Source organism: Pseudorasbora parva, chromosome 13 (assembly GCF_024679245.1).
Source record: "Pseudorasbora parva isolate DD20220531a chromosome 13, ASM2467924v1, whole genome shotgun sequence".
Taxonomy (NCBI): domain Eukaryota; kingdom Metazoa; phylum Chordata; class Actinopteri; order Cypriniformes; family Gobionidae; genus Pseudorasbora; species Pseudorasbora parva.
Window position 1 is genome coordinate 41,676,177 of NC_090184.1, and position 20,445 is coordinate 41,696,621.

Consider the following 20,445-nt stretch of genomic DNA (forward strand, 5'->3'; position numbering starts at 1 on the left):
ATTATACATCCTGGAAGCACCCCAAAGTGTCTGCGGGGTCTTAGAGCACACAGGGCCTGAGTTACACACTTTCAGAAATGTATTTATATAAAAAAAATCAAAAAGCGCCTAATTTTTGGGGGGGTTATAACAGCTTAGACAACATATACTTACATGTTTATCACTTTTAGCAGTGTTTTATGTAACTTTAAAGAGTTTCCTCTAAAATGACACCAACATTTTGAACCTAGACCACTGTATGTGTGTATGGGAAGCTTTTCAATTTGGGTAGGCCTAATCCAGGCGGAAATGGCACCAGAGTAATTTAGTGTAAATACATTACTTTGTGTAAAACAAATGCCAAAGTGATGCATATCTCCCGAAAGTAGAGACTCTAAGCTTTCAAATGGTACCACATATGACATAGCTCTTCCACAGACATTTAAAATGGAAAGTAAATACATGACGATGTCATTCCCGACCCTGTACAGGGTCCTCTGAGTTTAGGAGGTTAAAGTAATGTAACTGATTACAGCCGATTACTTTTTGATTACTTTTCTAATGTCCAGCACTGAAACACCATTTTAGCACTCAAGGTGGAAACTCTCAGACGGGTTGGAGCCTAAAGCGTTTAGCGGCGATGTCGATTGATGTACTCAACAGACATTGTGCTCTGCAAATTCAAATAAGACCCAATTAAAAGCATCAGAAAAGCATTGCTTTACTAAATGACCTTTAAATGGCAGGAGAGGTCATGCACATCAAAAACAGAAAAAGTAACAAATTAATAATATTCAACATATCCTAGCTCTTTACAGAAAATATTCAGATGTAACCCCCTTTAAAAACGTTAACATTTTCATAAGCAACTGTAATTTAATTACACATTTTTTCTCAGTATTTGTGACTGATTATGTAATCTAGTTACATGTAACAAGTTACTGTATCGAGAGAGCAGATAAAGCTTAAAAAAAAAAAAACCATTAGTTAGAAAATCACACATGTACTCTGTATCTGCATTCATGTAATTGCGTAAAGATGGCTTTACCATTTCTTATCATTTACCGATTCTTACCATTCAAAATACTGTATATAATTTCAACCACAGGATCTATATTCACCAACAACATAGACACTGGATGTGGAAAAAGAAATTGAGATTGGTAAACCAGCTTTAACCTGATTAAATCATTTGTCAGTGGACATTTGAGTCATGACTAAGATATCTGTTTATGGTTGGTCTCTGTTTTTTTAGTTTTGTTTGTTTTTTAAAGAGAGCAGAACAGTCTACGACCCTCAAAATGTTGTTGTTTTTTTGCGTTTATACCTCATGCATATGCATTTTTATGCATGCATGTTATAACCTGATCAGCAACAGAAACCCTTCCACTACTGCCACACGTGACTGTACCTTCAAGTATGTGTGTGTTTGACCCACTTACTGGACCACACTTCTCTTAGTTCTCAGTGCACATTACTTTTGGGAAGGCAGTTTTTCTCATGGCACTCAGGATGGGAGCCCCCTCCGTCAATTTGAGTAGTATGTCTTTAGGAGAAAAGTATGCGCTGGATTTGCTGTAAGTGGGTCGCTGGGATTTGTTCTGGTATGGATGTGCTCTCTGGAGGCCATCATTAGAAAGCCCTCACGCTCACTGCAGTACACACTACGTACGACTGAGGGCAAAATTACTGAAGAGTAAATTACTAAGTGCTGCATTTATCTCTTTACTCCAAACAGAGTGGCATCAGACACTCTTAGCTGTCGAAAATACATGTAACCATAGCAAACGTCTAGTTCAACATTTTAAGTACATACACTCTTTGCACTGCTTGATCTAGAGGAGGGACTTTTTGCTGTTACATAATCACCAATTAAGCCCATTCACTGGCTTTACAATGGATTAGAGGAATATTCTGGGTTCAGGACGAGTTCAGCTCAATTTGTTACCACAGAACTTACCACAGAAAGATATTTTAACTTTTTTTGCCTTTGGGTTATACAATAGGAGTAAGCGATGTCCGTATCCGGACTTAAATATAGAGTTTTTGTTAAAGCAATTACATTATTTTCTATGCAAAATGTTTATTATTGGAGCTTGAAAAGTTGGTTTAATAGTTTTTTTGGTGGGACTGCTGATCTAAGGGTCCGCTTTTGTTTTTTATGGCTGTTTTTTTGCTGTTAAACGTCATACACATGTACAAACATGTAGAGACGAGTTTGTTCTTCTGCGGATTCAAGACAACGTTCTGGCAAACTATCAGCTCAGTTCCACGTAAACTACAAAGTTACATCACCTTCCTTCTTGATATCCTTGTGCAGACGTCATGCAAAATGTTTCAGGATTGGGTTTGGAATTTTGGAATTTTTCTCAGACCAGGTTAGTAAGCAAATCTAGTCTCATATTAACTAGTCACCATACACTCTGTGTATTTTAAAGTATATTTTGTTCATATAATGTTAATATTTTTTCATTACATTGTAAACATTTCTTACCCTAACTGTGATTTTATGGTATTTTTGGCGAAAGTTATAGACATTGTATATCTATATTGCTTAAGGTATTGGGACACCCCTCCAAATCACTGAATTCAGGTGTTCAATCACTTCATGGTCACAGGTGTATAAATCAAGCACTAGGCATGCAGACGCTTCTACACACATTTGTGAAAGATTGGGTCTCTTTTAGGAGCTCAGTGAACTCAGGTGTGGTACTGTGGTTGCCACCTGTGCAATAATCATGAAATTCTTGAAGTTTCCTCACTACTACATATTCTACGGTCAGCTGTTAGTGGTATTATAACAAAGTAGAAGCAATTGGAAACAACAGCAACTCAGTCATGAAGTGGTAGGCCACGTAATATCACAGAGCGCATGCTGAGGCACACAGTGTGCAGAAGTTGCCAACTTTCTGCAGAATCAATAGTTACAGACCTCCAAACTTTGTGTGGCCTTCAGATTAGCTCAAGAACAGTGAGTAGAGAGCTTCATGCGATGGGTTTCCATGGCTGAGCAGCTCATCCAACCCATACATCACCAAGTGCAATGCAAAGTGTCGGATGCAGTGGTGTAAAGCATTCAATATTACAACGATGCATATTTTTCCTTCTTAAATGTTTATACTATTCATTTTGTAAGGTGCATGTTTACTTGTGCTTCTAAAACTGTAACACAAATTGTGGTCAGTAGAGCTGAAATACATACCATTAGTGTGGTCGAAACCTCACAGTAAAGAATCAACGAACGAGTCATCCATTGCACATGGTATAAACTGAACTGATTGTCTTTTTGTTCTACTTTACTGTTAAAGGCAAATAGCTTTACATTTCATTCATGAAAAGCTTAATTCTTTTTGGGGGGGAAATACATTTTCAACTGACATTTTTAAAAACATTTCTTAACATTCCAAAAATGTTTGACAAAAGATCAAATGGAATGTTTCCTTAACGTTCGCACAACCAAGAAAAAATGTTTTTAAAACGCTTAAAGAGAACATTTATAAATAACGTATTTATAACAGTGCAGATGTTCTTAGAACACATTTTTGTAGCTTTTGTCATTCACTGGTGATGTTGTTGATGCTTCAGCTGTCCCTATAATATTTTTTGACTGAACATCCAGAACCGTAACCAAGGTTTGAAATGTTGCCTCGTCTTTAATCGTCTAACTGGTCAGTATTCCTGAACATGCATTAGAACTTTAAACAACTGCCGAATAGGCCAAAGGCTCAGCAGTAAAGCAGATGTACAGGTCTGTTTTAATGAGCCTTTGGGCCGTAATGCCGTCTGCAGAATGAGCCAGCGTTTGTCTAGACGCAGCACTAGTAATGGATTTGTGTAATGGAAGAGTGAACAACAAACAACTACAGAGCACAAGTCCTGTCACGGCTGAATAAAACAAGTTTATCTTGATCTCAAGCTCTGTATAAAAATCACAAATAGCCAATGTGATCACTTGAGCTCCAGCGAGCCGTAGTCCTTCCACTGTGACTAACAAAGTTAAGATGGTTTTGATGTTTGCAAGATGTTTTTCAGCTAACAGCGAGCGCTCTGTGGCACAGTCGACTCTGATGATAAATGTGGTCTGGAGCTACTGTGTGTGTCATAGTACAGCGGTGAGACAGACAGAGGCTTTGTCCCAGAGACACATGAGGCCTTATTTCCGTTTGGATGTTTAAGTAATTGCATGGTCATTCTTTCTTAAAGGGGTACCTCAGCGCTGGGAAGATGAATCTGTATTTAAACTGGGTCATCAATGTAGTAGAAATGTGAAGTTATTTTTGAATTTGGTGCTTTCTAGACTGAGAAAAGCCAGAAAATGTATTTTGAAAGACTACAATTCCCAGAATGCCCTGTGAGGCCATTCCCAAAGCCGCTACTTGATTACTGTGACTGAGTTGGAGAAGACACTAGAATTAAAAACTGAACGGGTCTGCTCAATATAATGAGTGAGTCACCGCGCGAGTATGACAGCACTGAGCACTAACTGCAGGAGCGAGATAAATGAGCTGAATGAGCTCTCGTGATGAGAGCTGAGGTAATCGCGAATACACTCGCGGCATACATTCACAGCGCGAGTTCAGTCTGGCGCGTTTCAGTTCATGCCTTTGCAAGCTTAACTTTCATAGAAATTAATTTGAGAAGTTAAAAGACTTACATTGCTCACCTTAGCTCCGTTTAAATGAGTGCCTGTAGCTGCCACCTGAGCTCTGAGTGTGATCTCCATCCCCCATGCGCGGGTTCAAAACATGCGGAAATGGATCCCTCTGCTGGCTGTAGTCTTTAGCCTTTGGCCAAACATTCCTCATATGATGCAAATATCGTCAATTCGTCATAGGAGGAATTTTTCCAGAAATAAAATGCATAAATCTCTTGTCTCAGGGGGATATGAGGGGGGAAAGCACATTTATTTGAATATACTCCAGGGTTTCTACTGATACAAAGCCATATGCTAATCGCTGAAGTAACCCTTTAAACCGTATACTCCTTTAAGGGTTGATATTGCTTTATATAAAGATGATGTTAGCTAGCTGGTGTGGTTGGTGTAAATGTGATTGAATTGTTAAAAAAAAAAAAAAAAACTTTTGGGGGGATATTTGCTATGTGCATTCAGGGTATTTTGGACTGAATAAAACAATTCTCTCTTTTTAACTTACTAACAACCATCAATATATATATTTGAGCAATAATGGAACATAGGGTTGGGTGATATACCGACCCTTTATATATAAAAAAAATTGTCATCCAGTAGAGATTTTTAATATTGTTCCGTTGTATTTATGAAATCCGTTTAATTTTTTCCCAAATTATAATTTTTTTTCCAGTTTAGTTTTTCTGAATAGAATATTAGACTCCATATTAGGGGTGACCCCTAATAGTCTAAGATTCGATGCATCGATATGCAGGACACAGTCTTCGCGGATGTTACGAAATGAGGATCATACCATTTTGGCAATAAGGGGGTGCTCAATATTATTGTTATAAGGACGCTGCGCCTTTAAAATTCGAACACATATACACACCGGCGGCGGCATTCAGCGCCTTTTCATGGTATTTAAATTAATGTTATATTTCCCTCAAATCGTGAATGTACATACTGATTTCACCCTGTTCTACAAGATACACCCATCATGCAGTTGATTCAAAATTGAGCTTGCGTGTAACGTTATATAATGTGCGCGTCTGGTGTGCGACCCCCTTTATGCACAATCGGCTTAAGAATGGGCATGTAAACACACTCGAATCTGTAAATCCTTAGTCGGGGACACCCTAATAGATAAATAAAATTTTAGTTATCAAAAGTCATGTATAATTAATTTAAATCATGAAACATACAATTTAACAACAATTTATTAAAAGTTTAACAAAAAAGTTACATGTTTAGTTCCCTATGAAATAAATGTAAGTTTTAACAAAAATGTATTATTTGTGTTAGTATTATTATTACATTGAAACATAGCTAAATTCTACTGTACAGTAGTAATACATTTCTGTCACAATTTCTTCAAGTTAAACCAAACTTTTATTTTGCTGGGTTGTCCTGTTAATTCAATGTCAATGTCAATAATTCAATGTCACCATTTCTGGAAATTGTTGAAAATTGTTTCAATGTAAAAAATAAAAAAAGATTCTGGGTGTAAATAACACTTTCCTCATTATATATCGTTTTATTGAATTTGAATATTGTGTATCATTTTAACAGTGTGGCTATACAGGGAATGATGGCAAATGTAGTTTGTTGTGCAAACCTGTTTCCTCAAATTGTAGGTTAATGAGTGGTATTTTCTGTTAAACATCATTGCTAGTCATCAACAGTACTTAAAATAACAACGTTAGTGGTGGTTGAGGAGATTCACCCCTTCTAAATGTAAAGTGCTTTGAGGACCCAGAAAAGCTAATAAATTATTAAAGCTACACTTTAGTTTATTCTTAGCTAAAAACACTTAGTTCTTTCAAAAATATATGTGCTCATTAATGTATACTTACTTCTTTCAAGTAATAAAGTATTCTCGTAAGTTTATAATATGCCATTGAAAATACATACGGGTGAGGGGTTCGAATGCCGGTCGCCATGTTGTCCCTCCATCTTGAAAGTACATTAGCCAAAGAAGGACATACCCATAAATTCAAGCTTCGCCTTTCGCATTTTAACACTCGATGGCACTCATGGACGAGGTTGAACTGGAAGCCATGTTAATCTTGGACTAAATCGTCCACCGTAGGAGTTAAAACGAAATCGGAATTGAGAGGAACAGAAACTATTATTCACTGGATGATCATATACCTTTACACCGCTAGATGGGGGAAAATATCACACAGTGTAGCTTTAACGTTCGTTTGTGCCTGTTCAAATACAATCTGATTCTGAAGTGATTGTAAATCATCTAAAGTTGAAGTGTGGTCAATCATAAATATTTCATTCATAAATATTGAACTTTCCAGCAATGTCTTGTTCTCCACAGCACAGGCTTTTTTCTTACAGTAGAATAATGAAACACGACTCAACGATAGCTACTCATTAGCAGTCAACCAGCTACAGAAGAGGACTTCCATGATAATTATCCCATCAGGCCGTTAATTACAGAGCACTATTGAACTAAGATCTTTCTAAACCCCCTATAATTCCCATTATGCCTTTTAGCAGCACTGTCACGATGAGTTAAAGCGGCAATAGTGTGGCATACAGTCAATCAGTATTGATTAAAAAAATTAATAACTGCATGTCTCTACAGGAAGAAAGCATGCGGTCTGCAGTCAATGTCGGTGTCCTTGAATGACGTTTGGGCTCATGATGGCGTGTCAGAATCCATTTAGGATGCTAAGAATCACTGTGTTTTTCTGATGTGCCTCAGCAATCTTTATGCTTCAGCTGTGATTGAACATGATGTCCATGGTTTAGAACAGGAGTCCAGAGCCTCCAGTTGAAGAGATCTGCATCTCATTTGGATGTTTCCTATAGTGACAAAGACATTTATCAAATCAAATCAAATCACTTCATTGTCAACAGCATTGGGGACTTTTTCTGGCCACATACACACTGCAATATTTATAGTCAACTGCCTTTAAAATGCCCCATTAAGCTTTTTCATATATTACCTTCCTTGTAGTGTGTAATAAAGCTGTTTGTGAATGTAAAAGGTCTGCAAAGTTTCAAAGATCAAACTGCAGATAAATTAAGTTATGGTCTCCCAAAAATTCTCCTCGATTCTGAACTGCCCGAAACGAATCGCCAGTAATTCCAGTCTCTCTTCCTGCATGGACCTACTTAGGTTTGTAACAAATTTGCATAATGCCATCTTCATTGGCTGCCCACAAACTTCAACTTTAACCCGCCTAACTGTGGTTGTAGCTGAGACTGGAAGAGTTTGGTTTGTGTGCTGACATGTCGAAAACAAATCAGCTGCCAAAGCAAATCAGCTTTGCCTGATCTTACAAAGGATGAGAATTGATCCGGTAAAAACGACACCATCTTTACTGTTCGTATCACTGTTTATCAAATGATGGGTAAGAGCTGAAATTCAGTCATGGGATTGGACTTTTTTGACACTGGCTGTAAGCAGTCAACCAATCACAACAAACTGAACCATCTGACCAATCAGAGCAAAGCTCGCTCTCAGAAAGGGGGGATTTAGAGAGAGACCGGCTCCTTGATCGGACTGTTTCAGACACTGTGAGAAGAGCTGATGCTGCAATTTACATTATGAGAAAATAAAAATGTTTTTTGATGATGGATGTTTGTAAACCTCTTATAGGAGACCTTCAAAACAAAACAAATTTAGGAGCCTTTGAAATAGTATAATAGGAGAAATTTAGGGTGCTTTCACACCTTCCTCATTTAGTGCGGTTGAATCGTACTAAAGTTCGTTCTTTGGTGCAGTTCCTTTGGTCAGGTCTGAAAGCAGCAATCGCACTTGGGTGCACACCAAAAGCGGACCAAACAAGCGTACTGAGACCTCCTTGAAGAGGTGGTCTCGGTCCGCTTTCAAACGAACTCTGGAGCGGTTCGTTTGTGGTGAGAACGTGATCCGAGCTCGAACAGAACCAACTGCAAAAGTACTGATCATTTTTGGACTAAACCAGCTGCCGTAGTAATCTGCGCTGACATTATGTGCATGACATTACCTGATAGATCATTGCCAAAATTTTCAGAAGATGAGCATGTCAAAGTTGAGAATAATACGTGCACGCCTCCGCTTGAAGTGACGAGTGATGTGCGCTCGCCATTTGCAGTGCATTAGAGCGTTGTTTTCAAGTCTCATCCGCGCTTCATTATAGAAATGTATTGTTTGCATACTGTGGTAAATACACACCGTGTAGTAGATTATGGCCAGCGGCAAAACCAGCCCGCAGTCGTCTCTCCATAGTTGTGTAGTTTGCTGGCTTTTCCCCGTCTGTTAGAATTTTCCCACGCGTAAATTCTGACCAATCGAAAAGCAGTTTAGGAAATACGTCAAGGCCAATGAGTGATGTGGATGTTGTCACGTGCCTGCGTTTTGGTTCGTTTCAACTGGTTCGGACCACAGCAATCAGTGTGGTGTGAAAAGGAACCAAAAAAGCTGCAAAATGCAACAATGTATAATTGTTTGCCCTTGGTTCGGACCAAATGTGAAAGCCCGCCTAACCGAGCACCGAACTAGAGATGTGAAAGCACCCTTAAAGGGTTAGTTCATCCAAAAATGACATTTCTGTCATTAATTACTCATCCTCATGTCGTTCCATGTTGTTTATCTTCAGAACTAGCCTAGAAATCTAGACGCACCCTAGCGGCAGCAAATCTAATCTGCCGCGAATATCGTCTAGCAACAGGCCAATCACATCGTGTATAGAGTCGGTGGGCGGGGCTTAAAAAAATGACGGCCGAGTTGCGTTTGCGTGCTTCTAGTAAACACAGAAGCTGGCGAACGGCGGTCTTTCGAATCAGCTTTGACCGCGACTCTGGAAGACTTGGAGTTAAGCTTTTCTCTGAGAAAAGAACAAAGAACGGCACTGAAGTCCTTCTTAAGAAGGGAAGATGTGTTCGGAGTTTTGCCGACCGGATACGGTGAATGTTTAATCTGTCAATGAGCTCTGTTTCATGTTCGTTGCTCTGGTTGGTTGTAGCGCTATCCTATCGCGTGCAGAGGGAGTTTGAAAGACAACCGTTTATCCGCCCCTCAGATTGAGCTGTCAATGGTGAGTTTCCAGACCAAACATCTTGATGTGGGTCTGGCTTGTCAGGCTACTTCACAACACAAATGAAGATATTTTTGATGAAATCTGAGAGCTCTCTGACCCCAGAACACTTTCAGGCCCAGAAAGGTAGTAAAGAGTTCTACAGCAGAACGGCGGCTCACTATTGGCCAAGCATGATCCCATGATCACATGCATGCATTGTGGTGCTTAAGTGAATTGCGTAGGAGAATATCACAGAGAGAAGAGATTGTTGAATAAAGTCATTAATTTAGTTTTTTGTTGCGCACCAAAAGTATGCTTGTCGCTGCATAACATTAAAGGTGCAGTGTGTGAATTTTAGTGGCATCTAGTGGTGATCTAGCCGCTCACCAGGGCCGTGCACAGACATTTTGAGGGGCAGTGGCCCAAACCAAAAAAAAAGGGGGCACTATAAGGGGATTGAGTATCATCTTAATATAGAAAATGAATAACAAACCTTTTACAATCATACTGTAAATACAATTGTTAGGCTTTAGTGCTAATTAAATTTCTGTTGTTCTAATTATTCTTCCAAAAAGTTGATTCTGGGCTAATTTGATCTCTTTTCTATTTACATTTTTTATTGGAGATTTAAGTAGCAAATGAGAATCACTAAAATTGAATATATTTTGAGACAAAGGTCTTGTTTATGATTTATGTAAATCATACGCAACAGATTTTTAATAACAGAATATATAAAAGTATGGTATTTGGGGTAAAAGGCATATTTAACATGATAATAAACAGCTGACTGACTTCCATTTGTTGACATGACATGGTAAAGATTCAGATGGTAAATATCTTAAGTTGGGTGTCCATCTTAGAGGCAACATCATATTTATAATAAAAAAATATGATAATAATCATATAATACACATATATTTAGTTGTTACAAGGATAAAACTTTATAAAATTATTATGGAATCTCATTCATTCAATGTTTTCAGATTATTTACTTAGGCTAAACATTTGTTTCTGTATTTTAAAATATATTTTTATATTAACATTTTAATATTTACTGAACAATAATTAAATATTCTATTAATTTAAATAAACAGAAAATACTGCAAACGTTGCTTTTTTGCACAAGTATGGACTGTTTTGAAAAATGAGCACATTTGTCTTAGGGTGTGCTTCACACAGAAAAGAAGGGTGTCAAAATTGCACCTTTAGGGGTACAACAGCTTGTCGCTGGGGCAGGACCCTTAAAAGGACAACTTTGTACCATTTTTACCACAAAAAGGTTCATAGTAGTACCGTAAGGTACGCATTTGTACTCAAAGGTACTAATATGCACCTTTTAGGACTAAAACAGATACAAAGTTGTCCTTTTAAGGGTCCTGCCCCAGCGACAAGCTGTTGTACCCCTAAAGGTGCAATTTTGACACCCTATTTTTCTGTGTTTCGCCCCATTGTAGGCTACCCTGATATAACTCATTTATATTTATAATAGCCTGTATTACCTTTTTTTAAATTGTGTATACGATTAATATGGTCTAAATAAAATATCATAAATATGATGTATGTTAGGCTATAGATACTAGTAGCCTATTAACTCGTAAAATTGATTATAATCGGAAATCTATTTTACAGGAGTGGCATGCTGGAGCTTTGAATGTTTGCACTGTTCAAACAATTCAACGTTTTGGATTGTAGTTTGTAATATACCTGTTAATGGGACGACATTCTGGAACAGCCGTCTCCACAGAGAGCAGGCAGCCGCAGACTTTGAGCGATGCTGCGCGGAGCGAGCGGGAAAACACAGAAAGAGTTAGCGGAACTAGTGGATTTTTAGCGGAACCGAACGCTTTTATGGAAATCCTCTGAGGGTGAGGGAGGGAAGGGGGCAAGAGGGGCACCTTAGCCAATGAGGGCAAAGGGGCAGTTGCTCTAGCCACCGGGCCACCCCCCTGTGCACGGCCCTGCCGCTCACCTCTCCCTTTCAAAGCACATAGAAGCTACGGTGGCTGACACAGGACACAAATGTTGTCGTCTGAGACAGCAGAGAGTAGCTAGCGCTCTGTAGAGAAGTTTGTCCGTTTAGGGCTACCGTAGAAACATGACGGCGCAAAATGGCAACTTTGCTGTAAGGGGACCCGTGGTGTAGATTGAAACGGCTCATTCTCAGGTAATAAAAACAGACAGTTCATTATGTAAGGTCTTTATACACCCCTGAAAACATAGTTATGTATATTATATTGCATTTCTGTCAATAGATACTACACACTGCTAGCCTGACAAGCCAGACCCACATCAAGATGTTTGGTCTGGAAACTCACCATTGACAGCTCAATCTGAGGGGCGGGATAAACGGTTGTCTTTCAAACTCCCTCTGCACGCAATAGGATAGCGCTACACCAACCAGAGCAACGAAGGTGAAACAGAGCTTGTTGAAAGATTAAACATTCACCGTATCCGGTCAGCTAAACTCCGAACACATCTTCCCTTTTTAAGAATGACTTCAGTGCCGTTCTTTGTTCTTTTCTCAGAGAAAAGCTTAACTCCAAGTCTTCCAGAGTCGCAGTCAAAGCTGATTCGAAAGACCGCCGCTGTTCGCCAGTTTCTGTGTTTACTAGAAGCACGCAAACGCAACTCGGCCGTCGTCATTATGGCCCCGCCCGCCGACTCTATACACGATGTGATTGGCCCGTCCAGATTGTGAGGAATACAGCTCAGAAGGGTATTGAGAGTTCCTAGACGACACTTGCGGGCAGATTAAATTTGCTGCCGCTAGGGTGCGTCTAGATTTCTAGGCTAACACACTGCACCTTTAATGTTGAACCACTATAGTCACATGGACTATTAACAATGTTTTTACTACCTTTCCTTGAAAGTGGTCATTGTGTTGCTGTGGGGTCAGAAAGCTCTTGGATTTTAACAGAAATATCTTCATTTTTGTTTTGAAGATGAATGAAGGTCTTACGGTGTTGGAATGACATGAGAGTGAGTAATTAATGGCAGGATTTTCCTTTTTGGGCGAACTATCCATTTAAATGCAAAAGTGAGTCCGCTAAGTTACACGTGTATGAGATACAGAAGTCACTTCTAAACTTACTGTTTTAAAAATTATATTGAAAAACGTATTTAGCAGCAGTATTTGACCTTTGGCCAATAAGGAAATGTTATTGTGAAATGTGCACATGCATTTTTGTTTTATTGTTCATACTATGCAAAACAAAGTGTCTTTGTGCTTAAACTGGTTGCATGTGAGACCTATTGAGCTACAGTCAAATGATTGTATAAATAGATTTGAACAGCTGCTGGGAATAAATGCAGTTTTTGTCTGACTCTCTGTCTGTCTTTCTCACAGAGTGACCGTCTTCTAATCAAAGGTGCGAAGATAGTGAACGATGATCAGTCTTTCCATGCCGACATCTATATGGAGGATGGAGTCATCAAGCAAGTTTTTTATTATTATTTAATGTCATTATTTTTCTAGTCCGTCTCATTGTCTGAAGTATTGACTGACAGTAGAGATGACCTCTTGTTGACCTTTGTGACGCTTACATCCGCTCTCCAGGCAAATCGGTGAAAACCTCATAGTTCCTGGTGGCGTGAAGACCATCGACGCCCACGACAGGATGCTGATACCAGGTGGCATTGATGTTCATACCCGCTTCCAGATGCCCGACCGGGGCATGACAGCAGCTGATGACTTCTACCAGGGCACACGAGCTGCTCTCGCTGGCGGCACCACTATGATCAGTACGTCTATATATATATATACTATTCTTAGATAAATGGATGGATGGATGGATGGATGGATGGATGGATGGATGGATAGATAGATAGATAGATAGATAGATAGACAGATAGACAGATAGATAGATAGATAGATAGATAGATAGATAGATAGATAGATAGATAGATAGATAGATAGATAGATTAGATAACATTCTCCATATGTAGGAATTTGACTGTCATCCAAAACATATTTTGGTTTTTCATATCAGAAATAAACACATGATAAAAAACATCAGTTTTTTCTCATTAATGTTCACAGCACCCCCATGTTGACAGAAAAACACAGAATTGTTGACATTTTTGCAGATTTATTAAAAAAGAAAAACTGATCACATTGTCCTAAGTGTTCACACCCGATATTTCCAAAAAAAACTAAATATAATATTTGCTGTGACAAATGTTGTTTAATATGTTCTGCATGAGCTCTGAAAGTGTTTGTGTTACTGTGGTCTGAATTTACACACAGAATCAGTGCTAATGTACCCCAGCTGTGTGTCTGACCGAAACAGAACCAGTGTATGAAACTGGCCGAGTGTCAATCATCACCTCAGCAACCAGACAGACCAAGATAATCAGTGATAATTATAAAACAGTTATAATAACAATCTCTCCATTAGCACTCACTGTATCATTGGCTCCAGCTCAACAGATGTCACGTCTGAGTGGACGATGATCTGACCAGCTGGCACACACTGACACTTTTCACTTCAGACACTCATTGCTTGTCAAATAGACAAAAATTATAACTGTTGCACAAAAATGTAATTCAGTAATAGAAATAAAGCTGAAAAAAAAATATTAGATGAAATAAAAGATGAAAGATGTAAATGTAAAATGTTGTCTTGGCAACTACATTAAATGAAATGAAAGAATAAATTAAACATATATAGAATTTTTATAAAAATGACAAAAGCTTAAAGCTTAACCTAAAATAATTCAAATAAAAAGGGCATTCATAAATTTATAAATACTATAATTGTATATAAATAATATTAAAATAACACTGACCCAAAGTCTCTCTCTATGATATTCTGATCCTTTCCTTAAATGCAAGTACATGTTGTTTTTTACAAGGGCTGCCCTCGACTAAATATTTATCTATTTATTCATTTACGCAATTAGTCAACAATATAACAATATATATGTTTATATTAATAAGCCATACAAATCATAATAATGAGCCCTTAATTGCCTATATAATACATAACCAAATCAGCACTCAAACACACGCATAGAACTTGCCACAGTGCACCGACAAAAGTAATGATTATGAGTATGAATATTTTTTGGGGTCGACTAAGCCTCTTCTAGTGGACTGACGATTAGTCAAATATCAAGGGGCAGCCCTATTTTTTTAAATCAGATTGTTTTAAATCATCTTTACAGTAATAAATATGAACAGTATCAATGTTGCAAAGTTCTCCAGTTTTGAAACAAATACAATTTCAGCTGTAAAGCAGTTCGAGAAAGACAATAGTGTCATTATTCAGCTGAAGTCAGTTCAGTGTTGATTAAGTTCATCATTTATGAAACAAATCTAATCTAATGAAGACGATTCTCATTATCCAGCTTAAGTTTTGTTCTCATCCAATAGTGTGCAGTCAAATTAATATTACTGAATAATATTAAATGTCTTTTAAACCGCAAAATGTGTGGGATGAGTTAAATATTGAAGTTTATATCCTTCCATTTACCGCTATATGCACAGGTTTCACCGTAGGTATATAGTGTCACTACAGTCTATTTATATGTTGATGTGTATTTTCAGTCGATCATGTAGTCCCTGAGCCTGGTGTAAGTCTGATCGCTGCCTTTAACCAGTGGAGGGAGTGGGCCGACCATAAGTCCTGCTGTGACTACTCTCTCCATGTGGACATCACGGAGTGGCACAATGGCATGCAGGAGGAGATCGAGGCGCTGGTGAAAGATCACGGTATGGCTCACACATGGCAAAAAATACACCCGGTGCAGATACATTTAATGGGTTAAATGACACATAGCAACACAGCTAAAAGTATTTGTAATCTGTTGAAAGTAGCCTACTTTTACCTGTTGAGACATGCCTTCACAAGCACCCGTAAGAGCTGTGTTTGTGATGTTTTCAGATACTGTATGCTTTACATTCCTAATTCTGCTAGAACCCTTTAGTGTCACAAAAACTAAATACTTCACCTTTATAATCATTATAATGATTATCATAATGATTAATAATCATTAGTTGTTTACTAACTTTATCCGCTTAGAACAGTATTCCCACATGAAATATGATGACTAAGACCAAAATATCTGCAGTTCAATCATGAGAATTTGGGGCCATATGTGCTTAAACCTTAGCCTGACAAGCCAGACCCACATCAAGATGTTTGGTCTGGAAACTCACCATTGACAGCTCAATCCGAGGGGCGGATAAACGGTTGTCTTTCAAACTCCCTCTGCACGCGATAGGATAGCGCTACAACCAACCAGAGCAACGAAGGTGAAGCGGAGCTCATTGACAGATTAAACATTCCCCGTATCCGGTCAGCTAAACTCCGAAAACATCTTCCCTTTTTAAGAATGACTTCAGTGCCGCTCTTTGTTCTTTTCTCAGAGAAAAGCTTAACTCCAAGTCTTCCAGAGTCGCGGTCAAAGCTGATTCGAAAGACCGCCGTTCGCCAGTTTCTGTGTTTACTAGAAGCACGCAAACGCAACTCGGCCGTCGTCATTATGGCCCCGCCCGCCGACTCTATACACGATGTGATTGGCCCGTCAAGAGTTTGGCGTTTACAGCTCAGAAGGGTATTGAGAGTTGCTAGACGACACTCACGGGCAGATTAGATTTGCTGCCGCTAGGGTGCGTCTAGATTTCTAGGCTACTTAAACCTGCTTTTGAATTAAAAAACTGTACAACACCTTTTGCATTCCCGGCTCAGTTTTGACCCGGTGGAACGTGAGCTTATAAAACCATCATAACTTAAACCATAATTTATATTATCAGTAACGTCTCTTTAATAAGTGAATGTGCAAACATTTCAACATTTTGAAACATAGTTTTACTATGTTATTACTGCAGTTAAAACTCAAAATTCACCCGTAATGCACAAGGTGTTATAATTGTTTTTATACCATGGTCGGTCTGAATTCTAAATTCTTATTGGCTGGAAGGTGTGCAATAAAAATAAAAAAATAAACGATTTTAATTCTTTGTCTCCACGTAGTGCATTAAAATTGTACTTTGTCTTAATCCATTCATAATGTTTTATTACATTTTATGCCCCGCTTGGGCCGCTTCCAGGTCAAATCTGACCCAGATGCATTAGAAGGTTTAATCGTCATGTACACAATGCAGGAGTCACATTAGTGCTTAGGTTGTTTCTACTTTGAACAGTATTCACACATGAAAGTGATGATTTAGGCACTTTATGGCTCAAATTACACACATTTTCCGAAGAAGAATCCTGACAAGACAGCAATACAATCTTCACATCTTGGCCTTTAAAGGGTTAGTTCACCCAAAAATGAAAATTATTTCATTAATTACTCACCCTCATGTCGTTGGACACCCGTAAGACCGTCGTTCATCTTTGGAACACAAATGAAGATATTTTTGTTGAAAGCTGATGGCTGAGAAAGGCTTCAGAAAGGCCTCCATTGGCATTCAGTACATTTCCACTGACCCACTCACAAGACCCATAAAGGCACTAAAGACGGCGTTACAAAGTCCATCTCACTACAGTGGCTGTACAATCATTTTACAATGTGTTGAAAATAGTTATTGTGCACATTAAGATCAAAATAACGACTTTATCCACCAAGTTATTGACGTGAACTCGACGCATGCGCGAGAATATGACACAGCTCCGCCGCTCGAATACATGACCCGGAAGAGGAGGAGCGCCGCTATCACGCGAGTTCACGTCAGAGACCTACACGGAAGACAATATCTTGGTGGATAAAGTCATTATTTCGATTTTTTTGTGCACAAAAACTATTCTCTTCGCTTCTTAGAATTATTGTAGAGCCACTGTAGTGAGATGGAGTTTGTAATGTCGTCTTTAGTGCCTTTATGGGTCTTGTGAGTGGGTCAGTGGAAATGTACTGAATGCCAATGGAGGCCTTTCTGAAGCCTTTCTCAGCCATCAGCTTTCAACAAAAATATCTTCATTTGTGTTCTGAAGATGAACGAAGGTGTTACAGGTGTCCAACGACATGAGGGTGAGTAATTAATGAAATCATTTTCATTTTTTGGTGAACTAACACTTTAAACTCTCAATATCTGTGACCCTGTACTTCAACTTTGCTTGTTCTAGCAGTTGCATCTCCATTAAGTGTGTCCATGTCTGAAGATGCCTAACATCCTGGTCTTTTTTACTCCCAGGCATCAACTCATTCCTGGTCTACTTGGCTTACAAGGATATTTTCCAGCTAAATGACTCCCAGGTGTGACTGTATAGCATGATTTCTCATGCATATGCCTTTTAAATTGTGCGTATAAAGTTGGATTAGACATTGTTTATTTAAAGTGTAATTCTCTGTGTTTTTGGTGCGTTGAGATTGCAGTATTGATGTGTTCTCCATGCATTGAGAGTGCATGTTCACCACATTTCCTGTAGCCGTAGATCCAGAGCAGACTGCATGAACACAGTGTGGTTTCTCCTGTCTGTTGTAGATGTATGAAGTGTTCAGTGTGATCAGGGACATGGGAGCCATCGCCCAGGTGCACGCAGAGAACGGTGACATCATTGCTGAGGTGAGCTCACTAAATATAACTGTTAGTTTTGACACGATACTGGAATTTCTAACTTCGATACAATACCTTGAAAAAAATTGATATTCGAGACCATTTTTGATAACACAGGTCTTTTATTAGGCAGCGGCTATTTGCACTATAGATGCTATTTACCAAGTGAAAATAGTGATATATTCTATTTACACCATGTAAAAGTAGCAGTTATTTGCAAAATGTGTAAATAGTAATTAGATGCTATTTATATTTTACCTTGTAATTAAATTACATTTAAAGAATACCACTGGATAGTCTTCATTGTAAAGATTAAATATAGATTCATGCTTACAATTAAAGTTACAAGAGCAGTGTGGGATTTTCTTTTTTATTATCATAATAGACAGCTGCAGGTTTATTAGGCTGCTGTCACTTTAAAAGCGAATGCACAGATTCAATATACTGTTACACAACATGCATTGAGTTGACTTTCTCAACTATTTACATTCCCAAACTGACTGTGATTACCTGAATACTCGGCAAGACGGGCATTTTGACATAATGCTGTGTGTATTTGACTGTTTAAACACAACATGCCACGGAAAACAACTCAATTTGGTACTCGCAAGCTGTTTGAGAGATTACTGTTTTTGATAAAAAATAGAGTAAAACCAGCCATAGTGTGAAATATTGTCAATATTTTAAATAGTGGTTTTCTTTTTTAATACATTTTAAAATGTAATTTATTCCTGTTAAGGCAGTGCTGATTTTTATATTGAATTTTGATATAAAATATTACCTAAAAAAAAAATTAAAGTATGCTCTTTTTTAGGATCATTTTGAACTATGACATTTTAAATGACAACTATCCTTCTCCATTCCCCATTTAATGCAGATTCAAATTAACAATAAAATATTCAATTTAGTATTTGTCTTCTTTTTCTTTCGGCTGTTCCTTTCAGGGGTTGCCACAGCGAATGTAAAAAATAAAGATAAAAAAAGATGTAAAATGTCTGCATTACAGTTAAGATAAATTTGATTCTTTTGTTTGTTTTGTTTGTTTGTTTTTTTCACAAATCCATTTAAACCTATTTTAATCTCTTGCTTTTAGGAGCAGAAGAGGATTCTAGGATTGGGTATCACTGGTCCAGAGGGACACGTTCTGAGCCGCCCAGAGGAGGTAAAACACTTCACATGCACCTTGACTGTAGTGCTATAATCTGAGCACATTACACCATCAGAACACAATCACACTGCAAAATTACAGCTGTGCACCACATGGAAGAAGTTCTGAGCACATCATCGGACTTACATGTACATCGAGAACGCTTCCAAAATAACCTTCAAACATGCTGCACTAAAACACATTTATGGTTTGTTCCCTTTAGGGATCAGGAGAGTTCAGACTTTCCACTTTCCCACTGTTTTTGCTGCCAAAGTCATTGATCATTGGTATCACAGACACATCAGCCTTCCAGAAAGCTTTAGCCGAGTCCATTGGCGCACATAAAGTGCAGTCAGCGTTCAGGAGGTGCTGAGCAGCACTTTACCTCGGCTGCGTCTGTAATTTCATCTGAAGGTCAGTGTGTGTCTGCCGATGTTTTATAGGTGGAGGCCGAAGCCATCAACCGGGCTGTGACCGTCGCCAATCAGACCAACTGCCCGCTCTACATCACCAAAGTGATGAGCAAGAGTGCTGCTGATGTCATCGCCCAGGCTAGGAAAAAAGGTACATCAGATGTTTGATAAAAAAGTCCTATGAATTGATCGACTTCCCACTAACCCCTTGGATGAGCTTGGAAAAAGTTGTCACTCTGGTTTTATTCTCAAATTATCAACAGACTCCTAACCAGAGGCCATTTGACATTGATGGTGTTCCAAACACTACCTAGACAGCATTTTTAGGCAACAAATGCTCAAATACCAAATAGTAATACTAGTAAGCCTCTGCTGAAAAAGAGTCTAAAGGCTCAGCTTTGTCTTAGCTAGTTAAAGCTGAATCTAGATGGTTTAAGATGGTCAGTTTGGTTTTAGCTGCTGGTTTCCCAGCCTGACCATTTAAAGAATTGACCAAAACCAGCCTGTTAAACCTTAGACTGGCTTTAGCTGTTTGTTTGTTTTAGCAAAGCAAATACAGTGCTTGTAACGTCCTTTTTTTTAATGGAAATGAGCTTTTTTTAAATATTGGTTTCACTTCATTTTCCGTCCACTAGAGGGCGCCTATTCAAAACAAAGGCGTAGTTTGATGACGCCAAGTTTGAGCGCAGCATCTTGGGCCATGTGGTCTTCACCTCACAGCCAGTGGAAAATAGGACTCGGACAGAAATCATATT

The 20,445-nt window shown here is 38.5% G+C and overlaps 1 protein-coding gene across 1 annotated transcript in view; it reads left to right on the forward strand.

Moving 5' to 3' along the window:
* Positions 1-20,445, forward strand: part of dpysl2a (dihydropyrimidinase like 2a) — a 37,215-nt gene that overhangs the window by 7,315 nt on the left and 9,455 nt on the right. The window contains exons 2-8 of the mRNA XM_067414437.1: positions 12,977-13,065; positions 13,187-13,371; positions 15,179-15,343; positions 17,768-17,829; positions 18,059-18,139; positions 19,224-19,292; positions 19,721-19,841. Of these exons, the coding sequence (XP_067270538.1) occupies positions 12,977-13,065; positions 13,187-13,371; positions 15,179-15,343; positions 17,768-17,829; positions 18,059-18,139; positions 19,224-19,292; positions 19,721-19,841 (772 nt within the window). The remainder of the gene's footprint in view (positions 1-12,976; positions 13,066-13,186; positions 13,372-15,178; positions 15,344-17,767; positions 17,830-18,058; positions 18,140-19,223; positions 19,293-19,720; positions 19,842-20,445) is intronic.